General features: G+C 51.0%; 4 protein-coding genes across 4 annotated transcripts, besides 28 other annotated features; all 4 read left to right on the forward strand.

Moving 5' to 3' along the window:
• Positions 1-14,579: a sequence feature (heterozygous, non-Esmeraldo-like haplotype).
• Positions 71-1,945, forward strand: Tc00.1047053509211.10 (hypothetical protein, conserved; the record flags this gene model as incomplete). The annotated part of the gene is made up of 1 exon (XM_802896.1): positions 71-1,945. One exon carries the CDS (start codon positions 71-73, stop codon positions 1,943-1,945), a length of 1,875 nt encoding a protein of 624 aa, XP_807989.1.
• Positions 2,000-2,031: a sequence feature (AT_rich).
• Positions 2,046-2,104: a sequence feature (CT-rich).
• Positions 2,307-2,333: a microsatellite.
• Tc00.1047053509211.20 (hypothetical protein, conserved) lies at positions 2,394-6,593 on the forward strand (the record flags this gene model as incomplete). The annotated part of the gene is made up of 1 exon (XM_802897.1): positions 2,394-6,593. One exon carries the CDS (start codon positions 2,394-2,396, stop codon positions 6,591-6,593), a length of 4,200 nt encoding a protein of 1,399 aa, XP_807990.1.
• Positions 6,861-6,910: a repeat region.
• Positions 6,970-7,094: a sequence feature (GA-rich).
• Positions 7,287-7,311: a sequence feature (AT_rich).
• Positions 7,317-7,401: a microsatellite.
• Positions 7,480-7,508: a microsatellite.
• Positions 7,720-7,749: a microsatellite.
• Positions 7,857-7,944: a sequence feature (A-rich).
• Positions 8,037-10,049, forward strand: Tc00.1047053509211.30 (serine/threonine protein phosphatase, putative; the record flags this gene model as incomplete). Its single annotated transcript, XM_802898.1, has 1 exon — positions 8,037-10,049. The coding sequence occupies one exon, from the start codon at positions 8,037-8,039 to the stop codon at positions 10,047-10,049; it is 2,013 nt and encodes a 670-aa protein (XP_807991.1).
• Positions 10,129-10,165: a microsatellite.
• Positions 10,281-10,400: a sequence feature (GA-rich).
• Positions 10,401-10,427: a microsatellite.
• Positions 10,481-10,518: a microsatellite.
• Positions 10,602-10,625: a sequence feature (AT_rich).
• Positions 10,656-10,685: a microsatellite.
• Positions 10,854-10,895: a microsatellite.
• Positions 11,005-11,031: a microsatellite.
• Positions 11,141-11,171: a microsatellite.
• Positions 11,244-11,269: a microsatellite.
• Positions 11,281-11,342: a sequence feature (A-rich).
• Positions 11,347-11,368: a sequence feature (AT_rich).
• Positions 11,466-11,498: a microsatellite.
• Positions 12,745-12,774: a microsatellite.
• Positions 12,869-12,889: a microsatellite.
• Positions 12,954-12,974: a microsatellite.
• Positions 13,112-13,139: a sequence feature (AT_rich).
• Positions 13,248-14,579, forward strand: Tc00.1047053509211.39 (hypothetical protein, conserved; the record flags this gene model as incomplete). The annotated part of the gene is made up of 1 exon (XM_802899.1): positions 13,248-14,579. A coding segment is annotated over one exon (1,332 nt), but the record flags the coding sequence as incomplete, so codon positions are not given.

Raw genomic sequence — 14,579 nt, forward strand, 5'->3', positions numbered from 1 at the left:
AAAAAATTATAAGGGGTCCTTTTTCTAGGTTGGTTAATCCATCTAATCTGATTTAATTGCTTATATTGCGATGGACGCGAGTCATATTCAGGATGAAGAGTTGGGTGCCTCAGAGGTGCTGTGGTCCCCCGACCTGGACGCACGTTGGCACCTGCTGCGGCGACACATAACGCCGTTTGAGAAGGACCGCATGGCGTACCACTCCGCCAAATATCAGAAGCCCGTTTTTGTGCATATGAACCCCATAATCTGGCGTCGTCTCGTCGAAAAACAGGGCGCCTATCGCGCTGTTGATCTCATGCTGATGTTGGGCTTCGCACCCGCACCCGAGGGAGCGGCAAACCTGGTGGAGTGGATCGAACGCGAGGCTGCGGTTGCGGCGCGCGGCACTGCGGGCATGTCCGTGGCTACAACGGCGTCATCATCGTCGTCACCGGTTTCGAACGGTGGCGGGCTTCTTCCTGGGCGGAGGTCACTTGCTCTGCCAACAGTGGTGGGCGACGAGCCGCGCACAAATGGCGGCATTCGTTTTTGGGTGCTTAACCACGAGGACTCGCGCCCATCATCATTTGGTTCCCCAGTGAACCAATACATCTCACCGCATTCCACGGCACCTGGCGCCTGCACCAGCAGTCCAGCACATGGACTAACAGTCGCGCCAGTGTCATTGCCCGCTTCGGCATCTGCCCCTGCGCAAGCTACCGCTGTCGTTGGGCCGCAGACAGAGGCAGAAGCCTCCGCCTCCCGCATCCGCAACCTTGAGGCGGAGGTGAGGGAACTAACGCGGCAGATACGTCTTTTGAAGTCGCGTGACTCGGATCGGGATGGAAGCGTCCTTTCAGATGTCACCTCACAGAACGAGATGCCACAACCGCACATCATTGTCTCTCCGGATCGTCCGTTCATTGCCTCTACGAATTGCCACGCCCTTGTGTGTCTGCCGGTGAATTACCTCGATCCCGACTGTGCACCGTATGTGGTGTCGCTTGGCGTTTCCACAGGGCGAACACTGCTGGCGTGCAGTATTGTGGAACACCGCTATGTCATCTTTCTTGCCCCGCCGCACCGCCGTGGGTCGATGGCTGTCGTTCTTCTTTGCACGAGAGACGGGACGCTGCGGCCATACACGCGGGCAGTGTGGCTGGAGTACAGGGCCGAAGATCCACCCAATACCCTCACACACCACGCGGTCAACCAGCTCCTGCAGGAAATTCCATTGCCTTCCTCTGCCACAGTCGTTGACCCAAATCCCAGCGAGGTGGAACAGACGAAGAGTGAAAGTGCCTTTGAAGATGACAACACGTTCTGTGACACGGACACCGCCGTCAGTACCTCAGATCAAGGGCTTGAGTCAGAGCCACGCCTGCCACTTACGAAGGAAATGCTACAACTTATCCCCAACGGTATCATCACGGGACCGCGCGTATCAAACGCCGCAAAGTCTGGTCAAGCGAATACGAACGGCACGAATTTGAGTGTGGTTGGAAGTGAAAGCTCGTTATGCGGAGGCGACCGTGAGGGAAGGGCACGGGCAGGACGGCTATGGAATGACAACGACGAGATGAAGCCTGGCAGCGCGTCCATGAGCACTGGACAACCGACAAGTTACCAACGCGGCCCGCAGAGTGGTTTTTCAGACGAGGAGACGACACAACTTGCGTTCAACTGCATGACAAACCGCACCGAAATGAGTAGTTCCAGAGCGACGTCTGTTATTAGTATTGAGAGCGCGGTACCCAACGGCGGGGGAGGTTTCGCCGGCATTATGGCTTCCCGCGGTTGGGTGCGCCGGTATCTGCAAGGATCGCCGCGTAGCAGCCAATGTTTTGGCACCAACGGGAATGCCGGCTCCCTTTCCGCCACAGCGACGATATTAGATGAGCAGCTGCAATGCGCTGAATCACAACCTTCGTGGCCAAGAGGAGGGTCCGTGACATCTCAGTAGGAATATTCTGTTGTTTTTACCAATCTGTATCTATCTTCATTGCAATTGCTGCTCATTTTATTTATTTTATTCTAATTTAATTTATTGTGTCTTTGTTAAATCTCCTTTTCTCTCTCTCTCTCTCTCTCTGTCTGTCTGTCTGTCTGTCTCTTTCTCTCTTTTTTTGTTGTTGATTTAACATTTTTGTTTTCCTCTTTCTGTTCAACGCCAAAATATATGTGCATGTGAGTTTCTTCTGTATTAACACACACACACACACACGTCTCTTTTTTCGGCCCTAGTAAGGAATACACACGTTAGACATATACGTTCACGCATTTCATTTGAGACGAAGAGAAGCAAAAGGAAGAAGAAAAGGGAGAACAAAACAAAACAAAACAAAACAAAAACAGGAGTAGATACACTGACTGTCTGTGTGTGCGTTTCTCTTTTTATCTCTGTGACGGGAATGTTGACAACGCGACAACTGGTTCCCTCTTCCGTGGCACATATCGTATGTCCTCTTCTTCTTCAAGACGGCACTACCGTTTTTCTCACCGCCATGGGCTCCTTATTAAAAGTGCAGCAGCCCGTCTGGAAGACCGACCGCGATGGAAAAGAGAGCTGCGTATTTGTCCCCACAAGGGACGAGCTGCACGTTGGGAGTGTCGCCGTTGCTCTCGTGGCGTGCGCGCATCAGTGTTTTTTGGTTCTCACACAGGACTGTGAGATTTTAGTTGGGCGATATCAGGCAAATTTGCCTGCGCCCCCCAACTCCTGGCTTTGCAATGATGTCTTACACCACAGCAATGCGTGGATTGTTCTGTACCGTGGAAAGTTTTCAGCCAGTCAAGCTGGTGGGTCTTCCATTCCGGATGCTCGGCCGCTTTTTGCCACTGGTATGAACGGGACGACGGTGCAATGTAGCATCCTGCGCGGTGTGATGCACACAATAATCATCGGTATCCCCAACAATGCACCCAACACGTTTTTCCGGGAGAAGTGGCTTTTGAGCATTCCTCAGAGTGTGGGACCTTTCTCATATGGTGTTGCTCCGTTTAGACGTGATGTAATCGAGCAATCCGACGAGGAACTGCTCATGCACTGCACGGTTGCAGAATTGGCAGAGCGAAAACATTTGGAGAGTCCACCACCTGTTACGCAGTCGTATGGTTTTCCGCCTGTCTCAGTGACTCTGCTTCACCGCAATTCGGATGACCGCATAATGTCTATGGGTCCGATGCCAGCAAAGCATTCCCAGGGGCCTGAAAGCTTTGCTTTTGTTTTCGCCAATCGATCATCGTTGAGTGTGCTTGGGGTCTTTTCTTCTTCTTCACGTGGAAAACTTTTGAAGAATCTGACTGTAAGCGGCTCCCCTTATTTTGCATTAACTCTTCCAGATCGCATGTTAGTTCTTTCGCTACTCGGGTGTGTACATGTGTTGTCTATTTTGGCCATTGATGCCACAACGCAGGGCGCCATGCTCACCATGGTAAGCGGCCACAGGACAGTGCGCATCGCACGCAGTATGCAGCACCCGTTTGCCGCTGTGTTGCTGCAAAGGTGCGGTTCCTGGGAGGTGCTGTGGCTGTTGCTTGAAAATGGCCTTCTGACGGAGGTGTCCCTTGAGATCTTGCAGTCGTGCAACGGCAATAGTGATATTTGTGACGCGCCTAACATTCAGTCAGGGGATTGTGAAGATGGCGAGTGGCCCATTGCGTGTATTAGAGGTTTGCCGCACGGTTTCCGCGCCACATCGATTCTGCCGTTTAATCGTGGTCACAGCACAAATTTTCAGCCGCACCCAGTGACTCAGCGCTACGTGCTGCTGGGCGACGGCATCTCTGACACGTACATTGTTGATCTCGTAGAACGATGCGCCGTTGGCGGTTTACTGTCTCATGGCGCCATGACATCGGCTTGCTCTGGCCCTGACATGGACATTGTCGTTACGTATTCAAAAGGCATGCTGCAGCGACTATCGCCCGGTGTGGTATCCCCTTTGCGAGTCCATGCGGCATTTGCTGGCGTTCATCAGATGTACGCATTACCACACATGAACGCGTCGCGATCATTGAATTTGACCCTTTATTTTTTGGTGACCACCGCCACCCGTACAGCTCTCTTGCGAGGAGCGGCAGGGTGCATGGAGGAGTTACAAGAAACGGAGGAGTTTGTCTTGGATGAGCCGACCCTTGCGGCGTTTTCGGCACCCCCAGACGATGAAAAGGCGGAATTGTCATCCCCGCCGTCACTTTCTTTTGCGCAGTGCACGCCTACATGTCTGAATCTTGCGGGTACACGCAACTCTCTGAGAGAAATTCTGTCAAGAATGGATTGCGCGTCAAATGCATGCTTTGCCGGAGACGAATTCCTTGCCGTTGCGGATTCTCAACGCGTTACAATCCTTTCGATCAAGGGCAGGAAAACTCCACATGTCATTTTGCAGGAACGTGTGTCAGGTGATGTGTCTCATTTGGCCGCATGGAGGCTACCGGAGTCTTCCAAATGGGCCGTAGCATCGTGCTTGTGGTCACAAGAGATCGTCGTATGGCTGCTGGGCGAGGGTGACGTGAAGCGCCACGTGTTGCCTGTTGACGCTGTCGTTTTGTCAGGTTTTTCAGTTATGGATGGCGGAGTGGGACTCAATTTTATAAACCGCACGGTTGCAGTGTTGCATTACGCCACGGCGGAGGGTCTTCCTTTCCTAACGGCGATGGAGGATGTTGACGGCGGAGCATTCCGGGCGGAAATGTGTCTGTCCGTGACCGCCGTTTTTGGGCTCGTCGCCCGCCCCCACTTTAATCTTGTGGCGGTCAATGCTCACGTGGTGGAGCTGTTGTTGCTGGGGCCCGCTGCTGTGGTGGAGGAACGGCTGCGTGTCGCATTGTTCCCTTTGCCGTTGGATTGCAGGAGCGGCATTAACGATAACAGCAGCGGGAGTGACGAGCGGACCTCTGCGGATGGGGCGTGCGTGCGTCCCAGGCCACTTCGTTGCGGCTTTGTTCTTTATTTTTCTGCCGCATCCTTTTACATGCTGGTGCTATCGGATGGCATGGGCATTGCCATGTGGTCTTTTCCGGATCTCGTTCCGCCAGGTTCGACAAACGCAACCCGTTTTCGTCGAAATGGTGCTTTGCAGCGAGGCCCCGTGAAGTACCAAGAGTCCCATGCAATACAACTGCCTTTTATCACGGCCTATGACCACAGGCTTACCAAGGCCATTTACATGCCCCTTTCCAACACCATTGTGGCGCTTACAGATCGGGGGGAGGACATCTCACTTGTTAGTGCTGTGGATGCAGAGGCGTTTCGCGTGGTTGATGGACTTCCGATGGCATCAAAGGAGATTCCGATGTGCATTGAGTCACTCTCTGGTCCTGTGGAGGATGTTGTTGTTATTGGCACAGCGGTGCAGTCAGCTGGAGTCACGACCGACCCTGCATCGGGGCGCCTTTTGCTTGTGCATGTGAAGCCGCTGCGCGTATCCTCAGTGGCTTGTATCGCAAATGGTGGGGCAATTGACATCTCTGTGCAGGGCTACGGTGGCGATCACCTCATTGCGGTGGCCAGCATGGACCGTGTGTTAGTATATCGTCTGACAGGACTTACTCTCTCGCCTGTCTGTTCTGCCGAAATGAAATCTGCATGCACGACGGTGGCATTATGCTACCCTTTTCTTTCCTGTGGGTTATATACATGGGGGACTCAATACATGCAGTTGTTGCCACGGGGCAGGGCTGGTGGGGATGCGGAGGAGTGGGAAACTGCTTCCATAGATCAGGAAGACGATAAGCGTGGGAACAGCCAAGGTTTCAGCAACAGCAATACGTGGAACAGTCGAATGAGTGCTCTTAAGCAGGCAGACATTTTTTCTTGGACGCGCTTGTGTGGGGTCGGGTTTACTCTTAAGACATGTGCACTGGAACCTACCGCCTTTGCTGGTGTTCACTCACAGGCCGTCTACGGTGATGAATTAGTTCGTGTTGACAATGAGCGGAATGTCATGACGGTCTCCTTTTGGGATCCACCGGGGCTCGTGGCGGATGAGGCGCCGGATACACGTGTCGTTGGCCTTGACGGAAGCTATAGCAGCATGATTACGCGCTGTCTGCGTCTGCCGTCGCGTCCGTTGCGAGTTCAGCCGAGCGAGCAGTGGCGTTTACCGTGGCGATACCGCAAGACTCCGTTTTTGACTTGGTGTGACCGCCTGACTGCGCTTTGGCCTGTTGGTCCAACGCTGCTTTTTCCGTGCGCCGACGGCAGTCTGCACTGTGCGGGGGAAATTCCCAGCGCCTTTGCAAGTCCGCTGCTACGGTTGGAGCAGCGCATCACGGAGCTGTACGACACCACCCTGAGCCTTTCCCGACAGGGCTGTGGTGCCGGTTTGCGCCGCACATACCACTCGCTTAGTTTTGAGGCGGCGGGCGCCGTGCAGAGTGCCACGCGAGTGCTGCGTAAACAATTTGTTTTGTATGGCGATGCCATTGAGGAGTTCTTTCTGCTCACGCGCCTCACGGAGATGCCGGATCCGCGACTAACGGCGGAGGAACACGAGTGGATCACCCGCAAGAAGCAACTGATGGATGCCCACGTCAAACAAGTCTGGGAGGAATACGCCGGGGAGCTGCAGGAGGTGGACGTATGCGACATACTGCACCTTTGGTGAGCCACGCCTCCGAGACGCGGTGGAGAGGTGGGGAAGGGGGAGCGGCGCTGACAGACAGAGACAATTGCCGTACTCCGCTGTTGTCCAAATTTACTCCCGCTCTTCTTCTTTATTTATTTATTCATTTTTTTTTTTGGCACGCCCCAATAAATAGTTCTGCACATGCCTGCTTGCAGTGTTTTTGCAATGCAAGCGACTGTGGAGGGACGGGATGTACTGCGTGACTCTCCTGCCCTGTGTCTTTGACTGCTGTGGCTGCTCACTTCATTCTTTTCTCTTCTCTCTTTTTTTCTTTTCCCTCCCCTCCCCTTTTCCTCCTCACACCCAAAGTCCAGAATTAAAACACATAGGCGTGCAGACGCAACGAGAAGCCCATAAGAGGGCGAAGGCGAAATACAACAACAAGAAGAACAACACGCTGGCCAAGAGCAGAAGGAGGGAAGGAAGGAAAAGAGACAAGTGAAGAAGTGAAAGGAAAAAAAAAAAAAGAGAGAAAAAAAGGGGTTCCAATCGGCGACCGCTTGAGTTTTTTCTTTTTCTTTTCCGGTTCTTTGTTATTTGAATTTCAACATAGCGCCTCCTCACTCAGTCATTCTTTGTTTTCTGCCAGCACTCATTTTTGTCATTCCTGCAGCAGCGGCCTCCTTGCGAGGGAAGTGAGAAACAACACGAGGAGTGTGTGTGGGGAAAGAGAAAAAATATATATTTATTTATATTTGTCAGTTTTTTCTTTTTTTTTCTTTTCCTTTTTTTTTATTGTGTGTTTTTTTGTTTTTGTTTTTTTTTTGGGTTTTTTTCTTTGTTTTTTGTGTATTATTTTCCCCCTTTGCGTGCGTGGCTTGTGGTGCCTGCTGCGTTTTTGTTTTTTGCGTGATTGACCGTCGAGTGCTGCTGCTGCTGCTGCTGCTGCTGCTGTGCGACCCCCATCAGGCGTCCTGCGACCCACTGGCTGCGCGGACGAACACGGGCTGACGCACGCGTGAGGCGAGGAGCGGACCACCAGCGAGAGGACACACGAGGCGGCGGCGGGGGGCGGGTGCGCCAACAGCGGCAACAGGAGGAGGAGGACGAGGAGGAGTTTCAAGTTGTGTGAGTGGACGGGAGGCGACATAAAACAAAAAAGAGGAGGAGGAAAGAAGGAAGGAAAGAAAGAAAGCGTAGAGAAAAGGAAGAGAAGAGAAGGACGCGCACTCACACGTGACTGGAGAGAAACAAAAGGGGCGGAGGGAAGGAGGGGAACAAACAAACAAAAAGTGAGAACAGAAAAGAAAAGAGGAGAAAAAAAGAGAAGAAAAAATCAACAGAAAACGAGGAAATAAAAAAAGAAAAAAAAAAAAGAAAAAAAAAAGAAGTCAACAACAACACGGGAGAGAAAGAGAAAAAAAAAATCAAATTGGTTTCAGAAGAACGTCGAGGGCGGTTGCGACATCGAATTTTTACCAAATGGATACGCAGAGCGCCGTTCTCTCGCAACTGCGACTACTGAAGCTGAGCAACGGGGCACGTGTTGTCGACTCGGTCCAGCGCCCCGAGAGCACCCCCACAACAAGTGTGGCCGCCGCCCTGAAGGATGTCATGGGCGGCCGTGGCCTTTTCAATGCGGTGCCGCAGCAGGCGGACACAATCAAGGCAGGCAATAGCGGGCGCGGCAGCAACACCACATCGCCAATGACTCTCGTGACCGGCAGCGCCGGCAGCAGCAGCCACCCCTCCACCAGCGAGTTGAAATTGGTTAGGGGCAACCAAGGCAGTGCTACTGCTACTGCTACTGCTACTGGTGGTGGTGGTGGTGGGAAAACAACACGCAATATGCGTCCCACACCACGATCTTTGCAGCAGCCAATGTTGAATCAAGAAAAGGAAAAGGAGGCGGTCACCCCGGCGCAATCGCCCAACAACGCGTTGAAGCAGTTGTTACAGGCGGTTTCCAGCACCACCATTTCAACTTCACGGGATGCGGGTTCGTCGTCGTTCCCCGTAGCAATTGCCCTGACTAACGTCGAGCCCAGCGCTGTGCGAATGTCAACGTTGGTGGCAGGCACCGCAGCAGACCCAAGGTTGCTTGAGCCTATAGACAATTTCAATGCACAAAAACCAATCATTCGTACGGCACCCCCGTGTGAACATCGTTACATTGTTGTGGGGGATGTCCATGGCTGCCCTGAGCAGCTTGAACAGCTAATGCTAAAGGTAAACTACCAGAAGGGGAAGGACTGTCTCATACTGGCGGGGGATTTAGTCAATAAGGGACCCGACTCTATAGGAGCAGTGCGGGTGGCACAGAAGCTGGGCGCCATTGGAGTGCTAGGCAACCATGATAGTACGCTTCTCAATTGCATCGCCCGATGTCGGAAACCAAAGCTTACTGTACAGGAGGAACTTGATCCCGTGATGCAGCTTGCGCTCTCCTTTCCTCAAGGTTGCCAGGACTATTTGCGTTCGCTTCCACACATACTGCGCATTCCAAAATATAATGTTATCGTGGTACACGCAGGACTCAATTTGAATAATTCCATTGAAAATCAGGATGTGTTTGAAATTATGCATATGCGACGATTAGAGAAGATTGGTGGTAGTGAAGATAAGAAGGCTCGTACCATTACAAAGGCAAAGTGGAAGGCGGTGGTAAAGGGAACTCGTGGGGAACCGTGGGCGGAGCACTGGAAGGGGCCGGAATTTGTTGTTTTTGGTCACGATGCCCGTTCCGGACTGCAGGAGCATCCCTTTGCGTACGGCATTGACACTGGCTGCGTCTATGGCAGCGAGTTGACATGTGTGGTGTACGGTCCTGACAGCCCCAAGGGCGCCTTGGTTTCGGTCCCGGGACTGCCGAAGTTCACCAACGAGGAGCGTGGCCTTCCACCACCGGCAGCTCCCGTGTACGAGCAGTACATAGAGGATATGGAACGACAGATCCTACGCCCAACCTCGCGTGCTACACCTTCAGTGGTTACGAATGACTACAAACCGACATTCCTTTCCGTTCCTCCCACAACTTCATCCCCGGCAACAAGCAGCACCTTTCTTGGCGCCTCTGGAGGATGCGCTAATGGCAAGACGATTTCCAAGCAGTGCGGGGTTGAGCGGGCCACGCTTTTGTCTTTGAGCCAAGCAGGGGAGCTGACTGCAGTGAATACGCTTATGAGCCTCCCGATATATGAGGCGGCATGGATGTCAATGCTAAATAACGAGGCAGAGGACTGCACAATTACTTTTTGGATTCCCTTTGTTCAGGGAATTGTAACAAAATTGCTAAACGTATCTGCGGAGTTCCCCATGGATTGCGTGGATGACGTGCTCCAACTTGCCTTGGAGGTGTGCGATGAACTGGAAACTGTGCGAAAAATTGTTGCCCCCCAACTGCACGTGTTGCTGACGCGTGAAGGGTCCGGGGCCATCTCTCTATCGAAGGCTACTATGAAACTTTTGCGCCTCATCACGATGACGCAGCAGTGAGCACCGAGGCGTCTCCAAGTGAAGGTGCGGACATCATAGGAAGAAAAGGAGAAAAGAAGAAAAGGCAGAAGGAATGAAATTTTTTTTTTTCTCTTTTTTTTTTTTTTTTTTTTCTTAAAGGGAAAATCAAACAAACAAACAGACAGAAAGAGGGGAGTGGGGGATGTCGTTCCGCTACCCCACGTCCTCCTCTCCCGTCCCCCTTTTTAGGCCGGGCCGGGGGGACGTTCGGAAATAAATAATGGGGAAAGGGAACAAATAAACAAATAAATAAAAATATAAAAAAAGAAAAAAAAAAGGGGGGGGGGGGGAAATTAAAGCGGGGAGGAAAGAAGAAAGAAGAAAGAAGGAAGGAGGAGGAGGAGGAGGAGGAGGAGGCACGTGTTGCGTGGAGACGAGGCAAAAGTATAATTTTTATTTTAGACAAAATGAAAAAAAAAAAAAAAAAGAGAACAAAAAACAAAAAAAATTGTGTGAGGCGTCAAGTTGAAATGACTGCTGTGGATCTGCGATTGTATTTTTCCATAAGACACAAACAAACAAACAAACACCTTTTTTTTTATTTAAATTTATTTTCCTTCTTTTTTCCCCCCCTCTCTCTCTCTCTGTGTGTGTGTGTGTGTGTGTGTGTGTGTGCAGAAGTCAACGACGCGACGGAAATCGTGTAGGGTGGAGGGGGAGGCAAATGCGAGTAAGTGAAAAAGAAATAAGAAGAGAAAGTTTTTGTGTGTATATTTATATATTTATGTACATGCGCGCATGCATGCAAATATTTGGTGTCGTCTGCCTGTACGCCGGTGGGGGGAAGAGAAGAGAAGAGAAGAGAAGGGAGGGGAGGGGAGGAGACTTTACAGGCAGAACAAATAAAACTGAATGGCCGCTGGTGGTGGTGGGCCGCACGCAACATCGTCGTAGGCATTTGTTCCCCTTTCCCTTTCGACCGTTGTTGTGTTCCTTTTTTTTTTTGTTTTTCTTTTTTTTTCAATAACGATAATAATAACTCTACCTTCCCCTTCAAATGGTCAAAAAATTTTTTTTGATTCATCTTTTTACTATCATTACGGCTATTATCATTTCGGCTTCCTTTGGGCAAAAAAAAAAAAAAAAAAAAAAAAAAAGAAATTTTTTTTTTTTTTCCGTCTCTTTTTTTCCTCTGCTTTCTGGTGTTTGTCTCCTTGTGTGCGTCTTGTGATTTTTTGTTTTGTTTTGTTTTGTTTTGTGTGTCTTTTAAAAAAGCGAAAAACAGAAGAAACAAAACAGAAAAAAAGAGAAGCAAAAACAACAACAACAACACATGAAATTTTTTTTTTTTTTTTTTTGTTCGTTTGTTTGACTCCTCACCGAAGGGACGCGCCTTTTTGATCGCGGCACAAAAATTGTTTTTCCTGCAGCCGGAGGGCGTCTGGGGGCGTAACGAAAAAAAAAAAAAAAAAAAAGAAAAGAAAAAAACTGTGCCGCGGAAACAGCGAGAGGGAGAAATGGGGACAAAGTCCTTTTTTTTTTTTTTAAAAAACCGCGAGAAGCCTTTGCTGAATTGGCCGTGTGCCTCTCTGCGGCCATGATGTCAGTACGACTGCAGGCGCCGGGGGGAGGAGGAGGAGGAGGATGGAGAGGTGCGTGGCGAATGCGGTGTGCGAGTTTTGTGGACCCCCTTTTGACGTGGCGCAGGCATTTTTTGTTTGAGCCCTTTTCTCACCGTCATTTTGTGTCCCGCCGATTGCGCATAAAGTGGGAGGGAGTGCAAGGAGGCATGTGTGTGTGTTTGTGAGGGGATTGCGGCGGCGGGAGAGAACACAAAAAACTGAAAGAGAGAAAAAGAGAGTGAGAGAGATGTATGCATGGATGAATGTTATAACACAGAGGGATAGGAATGCGACGCCTGAGCAAAATTTACGTGCACGCGTCTTTTTGTTGTGTGTATGTGTGTGTATATATATATATGTTGGTGGTGGCGGTGGGGGTGTTGATGTTGGGGCAGTGCAATGGACGCAGAAATTCTGGCTTTACGGTGAATTTTACACGACGCGTCCTTGTCAATAATAAATGTAACGTACACACGCACACATGTGTGCGGCGCTAGCGCTGGATATTTATATCTTTATCTATAATGTGCCCTTTTCTTCCCACGGCTACGACGGCCACAACGTGCGTTATCCATTTACATACTTTTATTGGTACCGGCACATGTGCGTGCGTGTGTGCGTTCTTATTTTTGTCCCACACATTCGAAGTCGCCCCTAAAAATCATGTTTTTTTTGTTCTTCTTTTTTTTCTTGGGGGGGCTGCTGCCCCTCCCGCCCCGCATGCGTATCTCGTGCCGCCTGTGCGGATCTCCATTTCTCTGCCCGTGGGAGCTGCCGGTGCCACCCGGGGGGGGGGAGGTATTATTTTTCAGTTTTTCTTCAGTGAAGTACACAAACGGGCGAAAACCGAGAAGAAAAAAAGAAAAAAAGAAGATGCAAAAGAACGAAAAACGAAAGGGTGGAGGGAGGGGAGGGGAAAGGAGGAAAAAAACAAAAACACGCACAAAAAAGGGGGATTTTAACTTCATTTTTGGTCTTTTTGGTTTTTTAAATTTTTATTGGTGTTGTTTTTGCTGGAATTGCATGTCATTGCAATGCCTGTGCATATCTCTCTCTCTCTCTGTGCATGTTTGTGCTTCTGTAATGGAACGACCATCACTTTCCCTCCTCTCTTTTTCTTTTTTTTTTTTTTTTTTTTTTTTCGCGTTGCGTGTCTGTTGGTGACACGCCATCAGATGTTATAATTGGCACCGTTCATGAGGATTTAACAGGAGACGCACGGACCAGTCGGCTGCCTTTTTTTTTTTTTTTTTTTTTGGCCAGAACGGCCACTTGTTTGTTTCATTCGGTTTTTTTTTTTTTTTTTCAGTCTCTCTCTCTCTGTGTGTGTGTGTGTGTGTGTCCCTCTGAATGTATGGATGCGCTTGCAAATATTGCCGTGGACACATGGACTGATGTGTGCCACCGCATCTCTCTGTTCTCTGAGCGGGTGGGGGCGATGCGTGACGCCTGTTTTTTGTGCCGTACTCTTTTTATTCCTATTTTTTTTAAATATATAAATATATTTGTTTCTGTATGCACTCACGGGTATGAGCAGGAATAGGGACTTGCAGTTCAGCTTTTTTAGTTTTTTTTTTTTTTTTTTGCGGCGGCAACGACACACACTCACAGACACATGACGGAGGTGGCAAAACTGCCGCTGAACTGCGAGCGTCTCGAGGTTCTGGACGAGTCAACGATGGCAGCCTGCGGCCGACAGGTCGTGTACTTCTGCCCACTGCCGGGATCCACGCTGTCATCCGCCTCCTCTTCGGTTGTGGAGGTTTCTTTGGCAAAAAGTACCGTGTGCCTTGCGCCGTGGCATCCTCCCGGGGCGGCGCTGCAGGAGTGCGGCGTCTTTTACGCTGAAGTGGGCCGCATTCACTTCCGTCGCCGCTGCTACTGCGGCAACGAAAGTGTGCAGGAGTCGCGGGACGTGTTGGAGCCCCCACCGCCAGCCTCCAGCGGAATTGAGGAGATGCGGGTGCTTTTTGGCACAACGCTGGTGGTGCGCACCGCCGAATCGGTTGCCTGCTACGCGCTTGACCCCACCCGTGGGGCTGAGGTGACACGACTGCCGTTGGTTGGCCGCGTAACGCTGCCTCACCCAGGCCTTACCGGGGACTCGACGGAGGTGCTCATGATGGACGGATCCCCTGCTGGCGCCGTTGCCGGCGATGTTGATCACGCGCTCGGGGTTGTGATGTACTGCAGGACGACGCGGCGTGTGAGCGCTCTTCTTCTCGCGGTGGGGCCGGCATGCGTGACAATGCAAAGCGAGACACGAAGCGGCGGTCTGGCTTTGCCGTTTGAGTCGAATGCATCGTTGAGGTCGTGGTCGTTCAATTGGTCCAGGCGCGAAGTGTTGTTTGTGTTTGCCGACGCTACAAGCAGCAGCAGCAGCAGCGACGACACCACGAAGTTGTTGACGAGGACTTTGTCCCTGGCCACAATGGAGTGGACGGTGTCCTCTACAGACTTGACGCAGCTGCCCTTCGTCCCTGCGGATGTGGGACACACGCACACGGGTGACACATGGGCGGTGGACAATTCCTTTGACGGGGTTGTGAAGTTCTCGAAGCTCCTCTCCGGATCTGTGATGCGAGAGGTGGTGCTGCAGCGTGCCGCAGGGAGTGATGCAATATTCTTGACTGCATGGGGATCCAGTCTATATGTGCTGATGGGTAGGCGTGTCTTGGAAGTGCGGGAAGATGATGACAGGGACGGAGCGGCAACAAAGACGACATTGTGTGACTGGCTGATGCAGCAGGTTGCGAGGGAGCCACGTGACGTGCCGCACGTGCCAACGCCGAAGAGGAAGAGAAAAGAAGGCAATGATATAGAGAAAGAGGTTGATGCCATAGTCGCCTTTTTAAGGAACCCCGCGTGCAGTTCTTTCGCCATGATTGTTCGCGACTGCCGCTATGTTTCATGCACAATGGACGCTGCGGAGGAATACTCTCACGCC

This window comes from Trypanosoma cruzi, genomic scaffold (assembly GCF_000209065.1).
Source record: "Trypanosoma cruzi strain CL Brener 1047053517171 genomic scaffold, whole genome shotgun sequence".
Lineage (NCBI taxonomy): Eukaryota > Euglenozoa > Kinetoplastea > Trypanosomatida > Trypanosomatidae > Trypanosoma > Trypanosoma cruzi.